Below are 11,278 nucleotides of genomic sequence, written 5' to 3'. Positions count from 1 at the left end.
TGTAATCTCTGCATCATTTTTACCTTTCTGTTCCCAAAAATTATAAAGTATGTCAATTTCTACTGTCATATATGACCTAATAGAACCACAAAAGCAAGCCAACAAGACTATCGCTTACACGATGAGATTCTTTTAATTAAAGAAAAACTTGGGGGATAAATCAAGCTATTCAGATCATCAATTTATGGAGATTACAATTCTTCATGTCTCTTTGTTTCACTTAATACATCTCGTCAGCTGAGTTTTCGATTTTCATTGCACGAAGAAAAAAGCAACACGAAGCGTGAATATTCATTTGGCTGTTGAGAATATAAAAAAAATAAAAAAAAAACATTTGAAAAATAGAAGAACGAGACCAGATTTTGTTAATAGGAAATGCTCCTTACTTAAGAAGCTCGACTGACAATAGCCGAACAGGATAAAAATTCTTTTTCACCCAGCTTAATCAACTGAGCTCGGAGACAACCCCGCCCCCAAAAAAAACCCAACAGGATGCAAAATTAAGTTTTCCTTTACTTCGTTTTCTCGTCAACCAGACAGAAAATAATCAAGCAGAAAAATCACATTTAAAAAAAAAAAAGGGAGGGGATAGAAGGTGGTGGGAGCTTGAGGCAAAACACAAACCGCTTAGTGTAGGCCAGATACTTGTCTTGTTAGATCCTGAGCAGAGACCTGAGCTGCTACTACAGAGTGAATTGAAGCAGAAGAAGAAAGAAGGTTCGACCGCGTGAGTTAAGACATTGCCGGAAAAACTCGACAGCGAATCATAGAAGCACAGTAACTTCCGGCGATCGGGTTTTCTATTTATCATTTATATATCACATATTTATTATAAAATAAATAAATAAATGTGATGTGTAAAATTAATAAGTAGAATTATTTTATAAAAAAAATTATTTTTGTGAAGCTAAAATTGCTTTTGTACTTATTTGATTAACTTTGATGTTTTAATTAAATCTCGTTTAAATAATAAAAGTGTTTTAATGTTTTAACTAAACTTATCTAAAGCAATCCACCAAGCAAATGGCCCTTAATCTCCTTATCTTGTTTTTCGACGACACGTATTCATGTTGCTAGGGGTGTGTTGAACTCAAAGTTTTAAGATTTGTGTAATTATATATCTATACATGGATTTTGATGATAACAAATGAATTCAAATAATAAAGGAGTCTCATCAAAGAATAAATGAGTTTCAAGCTCAAGTTATCTATACAATAAAGTCAAGCACATCAAGGAAACAAATATGAGCAATAAGAGAACAAGTTCACATTAAAATCATAGAGTAATATTGTAAATCTTTTAAAAATTTGAAATTAGGATTAAGGTTCAAAATTAATATTTTATCATAAAGCATTAAAATACATTTTCTACATGTGCATGAATATTTTGAAAATTAAATTTGAAATTTTTGAAAGATGATTGATTGTCATCTTTCGCATGTGTATTACATGATTAAATGTTTGAATTTTAAAAATATTAAAGATAATTGATTGTCATCTTTCACATATGCATGTTTTATTTGAATATTTTCAAAAGTAATTGATACTTTTTTTGACTTATGCAGAATGTAATTGATTTTGTTTGAAAAAATTAAAAAGTAAAGTGTGCTCCTTTTGTCATATGCAAAAAGTAAAAAGATTAGGTTTGAAAAATTTAAAAAGTAAAGTGTGCTCTTTTTGTCATATGCAAAAAATAAAATATTAGGTTTGAAATATTTGAAAAGTAAAGTGTACTCCTTTTGTCATATGCCAAAAGTAAAAAATTAGGTTTGAAATTTTTGAAAAATGAATGATGTTATATTTGACAATTGAAAACGAAGAACCTTTTATTTGAATTTTTTGAAAAAGTGAATGATGTTGTCTTTGATATGTGAATATTTTTAAATTTGAATAGGAAGTCCCATATACCTATAAATAGATCATTTGAGAGCTTCACATTTACAACACTAAGAGCATACAACATTCATTCAAAACTTTCATTCTCTCTTCTCTAAGCATTAAGTTTTAATCCTTGTTCATTTTGATATATATAGTTTGTGCTGTATTATTCTTATTTCACTCATTGAGGAGTGTTTTCTGATAACTTACCAACTATCAGCTCTTATATTAGTAAAAGGGTATGTATAACCCTTATACGTATAGAAAGTGTTCTACACAGGGAATAGTTGAATCACCACGTGTAAGGTGATTATAAGTGTAGAGGGTGTTCTACATCAATCCTTTGTAGCGGTATTGTTCAAAGGTGTAATAAGTTTCTATCTCCACCTGAAGGAGGTTGAATAGTGAATTTAGGAATCATCAAGGGGTAGCTTGAGGCGAGGACGTAGGCAGTGAAGCCGAACCTCGTTAAGATACTGAGTTTGCTTCTATCTTATCCTTACTTTTTATATTTATTGCTATTTCGTATTTTTTTATATTTTATATTATATATTTGATTGATAATTGTTATTTTTTTAATACAACTCAATTCACCCCCCTCTTATGTTAGTCATCTGGGCAACAGGGTGTACAAAAAATTGGGGAATCAGCCGTGACTAACACAGATTGACAGCCGGAGGCTGGAATCGGCTGAAACCGATAGAAAACCAATTGGCAGGCGGCAATATTTTAACAAAACCAACTGTCATCGGTTCGATCGAGATTTGAAGTCGGCTCAAACCACTGAATCGGCCGATGTAATAATACACTTTAAAAAAAAAAAAAACTATACCAATTTGAAATGAAGCATTCCACTTAAATTTAAGTAGAACGATATCGTTTAACTTCTGTATTTATATTTTAAACACAAATTAAACTTATGTCGTTTGGTATTTGTTTTATTTATAAGGTACAAAAAGACAAAAAGGTAGAATAGTGCCGTTTGGAATTAAACCAAACTTACCAAAAAATGTTATTTCAATAATACGTTGTCTTCTTCCTTCCATTCTTCTTTTCCATTTTGCTGCTTGGTTTCTCAATTTCTCTCTCTCTACTCTCTTAGACTACCATTGTCGCTATGAGGAATTTAGAACCAATCGTGAGTTGCCAGAGAACTGTCAGAGTTGATACGTTCAGTTTTCTCCTCTCCATCGACCGGTTACGGTTGGTTGCTCCATTATTTTTCTTCTCATCGGTCGGCGCCCATTTTTCCCAAAAATCGTATCGAATGGGTTGGTTTTCACCCCTATACGTTGCTTTGGAAAGAGGTTGCTCCAAGTCGGCTTGAGAAGTCGAGCGGTTTGTATTGTCATCTGAACGCAAGAGATTATGCGAGTCTGAGGTACGTACAGACTTAGGCTGCGTTTAGATGTTGAATTGAGTTGAGTTGAAAGTTGAACAAAATATTATTAGAATATTATTTTTTAATATTATTATTATTTTGAGATTTGAAAATGTTAAATTGTTTATTATATTTTATATTAAAATTTTAAAAAATTGTAATAATTAAATGAGATAAATTGTATTAAATTGAGATGAAAACATAAAATTTGTGTTGGATTGTAGCCTTATCTCTGTCCCAAACACGACTTAACAACCGTATTTGCGTTGAAAATCGAAATCTTTGTAACTTTTGATATCGTAGTGCTAATAATGTGCATGTAATTCCTGAATACAATTCTTTTGTAAATAATAAAGAATATTAGGGTTTTTAGAGTAGAAGAAACATTTTATCTTATCTTATTTTATTGTGTCATTATAATTTTTTAAATTTTTGAATAAAATATAATAAATAATTTAACTATTCCAATATCTAAAATAATAATAATTATAAATAATATTTTATTTAATTTTCAATTTTTATCTTAACTTTTCTCATCTCAACTCATTATCTAAACTGTACAATAGTTTTAGTTTTAATAGAAAGATATTTTCATTTTATCTCATCTTATCTCAATTTCTCAACACAACAAATATAAATACTTTTCAATTTTAATAATTATTAAAAATTTCCTAAATTTATAAACAAAATAAAGAAAAATCATAATTTTCAAATTTCAAAACAAAAATAATATTAAAAATTATATCATACAAAAATAATATTAAAAATAATATAAAATATTTTAATTTTATAATATTTTATCTCACTATTATACACAAACTACCTCAACTCATTATATAAATTAACCTTAATCAAAGAAATAAGCTTCTTTACAAAAATAATTAGAAAAATCATTTAATCGTTAAAAAAAATTATAAAAGTAAATTCAGAATTAACAAGATGTGATTTGTTAAAATATAAAATTATTTTGTAATAAAAAAATCTCATGTATTATTGTCCTATACTCCTAACGTGCCCTGATTTTATTCGTACGTGGACAGACGATCAAGTCAACAGTTGCATCGTGGCGCTCCAGCCTTCGACTGAAGCCGGCCATTATTTTCGGGACACAAATGGATCACAGCTAGAGCGGGCCCCACAATCTGGCAAGTGTAAACGTGGTACGCAATGATTGGGCCTACCAACACATGAGGATAGCAAAACGGGGAAAAGAGTTGGTCCATGCAATACATACAAGGAAGGAAAATACATGCATGCGCTCCAGACATAATAACAAAAAAATACTTCACAAATTAACATAAAATTCTTTTATTATCAGATAGATATATCACACTACATTAATTGAAATATGTATTAATTTTTAAAAAAATTTATGTTTACGGTTAGAGAATATATAAGTTCAGTATATATATATTTTTTAAAAATAAAATTTATTGTTAAAATATTAATTTTTTCAGATAAATTTTAGATTTATTTACATTTTTAAAAATAATACCAGACGCTTTTAGAATCTATTATTATAACTAACATTACTTTTTAATTAAATTTTTATTAAATGCGTTTATTGCAATTTTTTTTAAATAAATCACATATATAACTCTTTTTATAATTTCTTATATAATTATATTTTATCAATAAATTATTTTATAAATATGAGATTATGTGACGAGAGCAATAACACAAGTTGATAAGTTAAAATGGGCGAGCAATGCGGAAAGACGCGGCGCCGCGCCGGGGGGGTGGGGGAGCAACTTTTGCGGTCAAGTTGGTGAGAGGAGGGTCCTAAGAAAAAAGTATATCCCTTTTTATGCAAATTAAATGCAAAGGTCATTAGGATTGGATACCCTCTTTCCACTCCAAACCACTACTTTTGTTATGCCTTTAAAAATGAAAAGGTCTTCGGCTACTAACATTTTAGCCCAAAGGTATCTTTAAGTGATGCGAATCATTCACACTGATTCCCTCGCTTCTTTTCCAGCTCTACGAATCATCACGACGCCCATCTAACAACATTTTTTTATATAGAAGTTATACATATATTTTTTTGTTAATATTTTTTATGCAATTTATTAATGTAATTGATCAAAATAATTATTTTATATTAAAAAAATAACGCAACCAATCACATTAATAATATACAAAAATACGTAAAAAATAACTACACATAAAATTTTTGTTAATATAATATTTACATGACATAATTTGATTTAAAATTTAGATATTATAAAATCAAATTTTATCATTTAAGTGATGTGAATGTTACATTTTATATACCAACTTGTGAATATAATAACTTTATTTTATATAATCTGATACGCCAATATAGCCATTTGAACACGATCAAAGATTCAAATGCCAAATCTACCATTTTCAAGCCAAAATGTAAGTCACAAAATCTCAAACGCGTTGCACTGCATGTAAGGGCTGGTTTGGGAGTTGAGATGAGATGAGAATTTTGAGATTTTTGTGAATAGTGTTAAAATTATTTACAAAAAATTTCGGAGTCTGATTTTAAAAAATTCTCAGTGGGGCCTATATAAATGTGTTTGGAAATAAAGTGAAGATGAAAATTTTCATCTTGGAAAACGAAAAAGAGACCGATTATCATGGGCCCACCAGCCTTCACATCCCGAGGCTGACATTCACGTGGTTCTGAACTATGATGAAACCAGCCCTTTTCCTTCCCCCTTCCTCATCAGGGTTTGCTGCTACATCTTCACCGAATTCATCTTCAAGTGGGTTTCTGAGTAAAGCGGCTTCCATCGAGAAGGACAATCGGTAAGAGATGAGTTTCCATTTTCTGTTTGAAACTTCCATTTATAGGGTTATACACCAACAACAGTCCACAAAAATTCTCGTGAAAAAATCACTGGGTTCTCTGTTTCCTCTCTGACGGATCTCTGTCTCTCTCCCTCAAACAGCACTGAACTTTGTAGTCCTTAAACGGCGACGATTACATGTGCGTAGCGTACAATTTGTTGCCCGTGTTTCTGGACATCCATTTAAACATAGTGCCCCGACTCTGTGTTCTGTCTGTGGATCTGAAATCGATTCGCAACGGCTGGTAAGATTCACACTTCTCACATGTTGCGAACTTACCGGCCTTTCTACATTCTCAAGGTGTCTTGCAATACTCTTCTTGTTTCCAGACAAAAATTTTGATCAATCGGGTTTCTGATAAACTTTTCCCACCAACATGTTTGCATCCTTGGAGTCCATTCGATTTCTTCCACTTTCAGAATTTGTCCATTTTTTTCCTATACTTTTAAAGTTATTTGGGGATCTCTAATTTTGCAATTACCTTTTGCGTTTGAAATTTTATAGAAAGCATTGCTAGTAAGGCCGGAGATTCTCTGTTTCTATTAGGTTCTAGGGTTTGAGTGAAGTTGTTTTTTGCCGTCTTCTTGTCTGATTAACATACCTGGTAAGGAGATGCACACGGCATAGTTATCATTCCACTATGAATTGAAGGTAATGAGTCTTGAATTCCAGTTTCAGATTAACGAAATCGATTCCACATTCTTGAGTAATAAACAGAGTTATCATCATTAAACATTACATTTTATTTTGTTCTTTTACTTTTCATACCAAACATGAATAGATTATACGGATAAGTTAATTCCCAACTTTTCACCATTGGCACGTTTTGTTCAGCAAATATTTGGCAAATTTATCAAGTACAATAGACCAATATCTTTATGTTGGTTGGAATTGATTCATGCTCGTGAATGCTGTAAATACTGCTAATTTATGTTCTGCTTGAGCTGAGATGTACTTATTTACGTGAAATATTAGTAAATGGAAATAAAACTATGTAGTAGATTGCTAAAACCAAAAACTCTCACTTCATGCTTGGATTGTTGGATGTTTGGGATTGGGGGCTAGCCAAGGATTCTTTTTCAGTTTGGATCTACGTAACAATTTGCAAATGGCTGGTTGGCTGTTTCGGGTAGTTGGAATTTGGCTGATAATTGGCTGTTAAGTTGTCGAGAGGTTATTGTGGGTTTATATGTTGGGTTTTTTTAGCATGTTACATCACTGTTGTTTTATGTCTTCTGCAATTTAGCAAACATTTCCAATTTGCAAGCTAGATTATAACCGAAATCTGTGTGAAACCCGGTTCTAACAAGTGGGGTTATAGGCCTAATTTCCCCTATAGTTTTTCCATTACGTATAATTTACCGTCTCATTTCCTCACCATCATAGTAACTAATCACAAGAACTATAATTATTACATGGTCAAATATTGTACGTAATTTATCATTTCCCATCACCCAAACTGCCACTTCTTGCAGCCCTTTGTACCATATAACACCCTCATTTCTAGTTACATAAATGATGAAGTGTATTTACTGCTTTTTTTTTTTTTTTTGCAAGAAATATGAGAAGTAGTAGCGGTGTATCCATAAACAATTCATATCCTACCAGGCTAGAAGATGATATCATTTTGGCTCGATAGCCTTTATGTTATTGTGGCATTCCCGCCAAATTGCGGACTTCTGGCAACCCCAAGAGTTTTGGTCGGTGATTTTTTAATTGTCGATATTATAAGGGTCAAAATTGGTGCACATTTTTTGAATGGGTTGATCTTGTAATGTCACAATCGGAATGTTGTAAGCGCACTTTAGAATTAGCTGAACGAAGAAATGAAAGGATAGCGGATGAACGCGCAAGAATACCGTATGCAAAAATTCGAGCAGTGAAGAAGAAGTACAAATGCTGCTTGATTGCATCTTGGGTTTTATTTTTTGCCTTATTAGTTAGTTTAAAACTTTCAAAAGTTAATGATAATGAAAATCGTTTAATGCTATATTAATATTTTACTTGTAAATGTGTATGTAGATTTTTGCTAGAAAGTCAGTTTTACTTTTATGTGTAAAACTGATAGACAATGTTAGTGGAAGCCAAAGTCACCAAATCCCTCAATGTACGACTCTATATTTTATGTACTTTACTTGTAGCGTTCTCTGATAAACAATATTATTTGTGTATGACGAATATTTCGAGATAAAAGTTTGTGTTCATGTATTTAGGTGGTTAAACATGCCATTACATGACTCTATAATTTTGCAATTTGGCTGAAATTCTTCCGAATAAATATTGAGCAAATCCATGCTAACTAGAAATAACCCAATATTCTACAAGAAAAAAATTTCCTATGACAAGATATTCATAAAAGTCATTTTTGATCCTCCTCAGCGATTACTCGAAATAACCCAATAATTCTGTAAGATAACAATTTCCGATGAATGTATTCATAATGCTCATTTTTTGAATGTATTAGCGATTACTCGAAATTACCCAATATTGAACAAGGTAATAATTTCCCCTCTAGGATCATATTCATAAAAGGTCATTTTTTATGCAAATTAGCGATTACTCCAAATAACCCAATATTCTACAAGATAATAATTTCTTTTATGAATATTCATAAAAGTCATTTTTTGAGCAAATATTGGGTTACTCGAAATAACCCAATATTGTACAAGATAATAATTTCCGAGTAACATATTCATAAAAGTCACTTTTGAGCAAATAAACAAGCATACAAAAGAGAATAGCATGGTCTGCTAAAGTACGTAATCATTGGCCATTCCTATATGCCCACATCGGAATGGCAATCTCATCCCTCTGTGTAGCCATAGCTCCAGCTGACTCATGGGACATGTCGACCACTTCAGACGTCTCGCCCGCTTCTTCTTCTCCAATAGAACCATCTCCATTAAGTTGCATTGTTAATGCATGCTGAATAAACTCATTGTATGGCATCACCGTTTTAATAAGATTGTGTAGGGTACAACATGCAGTGACGAGCATCCCTTGTCTGGTTGGGCGATAATGAGGCATCGTCGATAATATTTGAAATCGATTCTTCAATAATGCAAATGTATGTTCAATAATATTCCACAGCGATGAATGACGAAAATTGAAATAATCTCTATACCCTCGAAAATTCCGTCCACTAACACGGTCAGACTGATGATACCTTTCTCGTGGATAAGGAGGCATAAACTTCTCAATGCATGGAAACGCAGAGTCCACAAGATAATAATATCTTGAACACAATAACCCAAAATTGTATGATTAACATTTTTAATTATTGTCTTCAAAACGTTACATATTCATAAAATTCAACCTGCAACTGCACCATATTGTTGTGGGTTTAACTGTACCTTGCGGGGGCCATGGAAACCGATTCCGACCGCGGTTCAAAGCATCCAAGAAAACTCGTGCATCATGGGCTGTTCCCTCCCATCCAGTATACACATACGTGAACTTCATATCAAAGTCACATAAGCATAACACATTTTATGCAATTCAATTATATCGGTTTTTATATGCATTGCTTAGGCGAGATGGTGCAGCAGCTGAAATCATTGTTCCGTCCATAGCACCAAGACATTTCTACAACTCCATAATCATTTAACACACCCAATCATTATATAGATATTAAAACCTAAAATTCATATAAAAAAATTATTTGCATGAACGAGATAATAATAGCAATTTCATGAAAATATTTACCTCAAACCATGGATAACAATGGGGGTTTCCAGCAATGTACGAATGGACGCCCTCCGTGTGTGTTGGTCTAATCACACTTCTCCCTAGTTTATGTAGCGCCCGCATAACTGTCTTTACATGTCGATTAATAGTTTCAGTTGAATGTTGGAACCGGTCCCCAACGATTCGTTGACCTTGTGCATGGCCAACAACAAGGCAAAAGATGCCTACCGATTCCTCCACTGAGGTACGCTCTGTAGGGTTCATAGTTAACGCGTGTTGTAGTAGGTTGCATACATGGCGAAAAGCAGGAACATCCATTCGAAACATTTTGCGGCAATTTCGGGGGTTTCCATTCAATATTCCTTGAATATATTGTTCTCCCTGTAGACCAATATTGTGTTGAGGAATTGCTGACCGACCCCTTGGAAATCGAGCTGCCATCCACATCATGTAGATGGCGTGACAGTCCTGAAGATCCGCTTCATCGCCAGACCCATTTAATGTTTCCATCATATCCTCTAGGTCACTGTTATGTGACCTAATTGAAGAGGCTGATGTCTCTTGCTCGCTGATCGTCTCTATTGATAATGCTTCCTCCGAACTACTATGATTGTCCATGCTAAATATAAGAACATTATTGGAGTTAATAAAATAATGTAAAATTAGCCATACACATACAGCGATATTTAATTGCAATATCCCATATATTAAATTATACCAATATATTAGTAATAAATACCGTGACATTAAAAAAAGTCTAATTTTAAAATAGAAATGTTACCCAAACCTCAAATGTTAGCTGAAAATAACAAATAAAAAAGTCTCATGTCTCATACTAGTAATGTAACAAGATTTAAAACTAAAATGATAACAACGTCCGAGGAAAATTGGTCGACCGCTCAACTGGTAGCCATAAATTCGAAGACTCATGGAATTTGGGGTCCCCCATGGAGCTGCTTTCATTGCTTGGTCAATCACTTCAAACTCCGAGCCCACTTACTTCTGCGATCCTCCGAGATAGACACAAACGACCTTTGAACTTTTGTCAACAACAATCGGTCGAAGCACTTGTTAAATTGCTCAGTAGACAGGGGAGGTTGTACCTCTTCCAACAACTTCATGCAATGCATTTGGAGATCAAATGCTCCATCAGACTCCATGCCATGCTCTCCTTTACTGCGCTTCCTCGATCTGCTAGACTCCATCACCTCCATCGCAGCCTCCCACCTAACTTCTACACTACGGTGAATCTCCTCAAGTGTATCAGTCATTTGCGTTTGAAGGCCCTCATCCATTGCAGGACCTCTCCTTTGGCGTCTACGAGCTCCACTTGCATAGGAGGCACAAAATGGTGTTGTTGACTATCTTGGAATGCGGGTTGATGGCCCCCCATCATTATCAGTAACTGGCCGGCCACGATTTAGCATCTCCTCATCGAGGAGCCTCTCATCGTCAGAGTCTTGGGCTGGATCAGTTGAAGCACTATGCATTGTCCCAATTGAAACTGCACAAC

The 11,278-nt window shown here is 33.3% G+C and overlaps 1 protein-coding gene across 1 annotated transcript; it reads right to left on the bottom strand.

The window, feature by feature from the left end:
* Window positions 1–8,841: 8,841 nt before the first annotated feature.
* On the bottom strand, window positions 8,842–10,383 carry LOC122282544. The gene is made up of 3 exons (XM_043094477.1): window positions 9,784–10,383; window positions 9,395–9,534; window positions 8,842–9,313 (listed from the first exon to the last, which is right to left on the bottom strand). Exons 1-3 carry the CDS (start codon window positions 10,381–10,383, stop codon window positions 8,842–8,844), a joined length of 1,212 nt encoding a protein of 403 aa, XP_042950411.1.
* Between the last annotated feature and the right edge of the window lie 895 nt (window positions 10,384–11,278).

This window comes from Carya illinoinensis, chromosome 11 (genome assembly GCF_018687715.1).
Source record: "Carya illinoinensis cultivar Pawnee chromosome 11, C.illinoinensisPawnee_v1, whole genome shotgun sequence".
NCBI classification, from domain to species: domain Eukaryota; kingdom Viridiplantae; phylum Streptophyta; class Magnoliopsida; order Fagales; family Juglandaceae; genus Carya; species Carya illinoinensis.
The sequence above is the reverse complement of the archived record's forward strand: the minus strand, read 5'-3'. Positions and strand labels throughout refer to the sequence as shown.

Excerpts from the sequence above, each read along its gene's own strand:
- LOC122282544 (XM_043094477.1), bottom strand. The coding sequence starts at position 10,383 with ATGGACAATCATAGTAGTTCGGAGGAAGCATTATCAATAGAGACGATC. Across the intron at positions 9,535-9,783 it reads ATTGTTATCCATGGTTTGAG|TTCACGTATGTGTATACTGG; the intron begins GTAAATATTTTC and ends TTTGATATGAAG. Across the intron at positions 9,314-9,394 it reads ACAATATGGTGCAGTTGCAG|ATATTATTATCTTGTGGACT; the intron begins GTTGAATTTTAT and ends ATTGTGTTCAAG.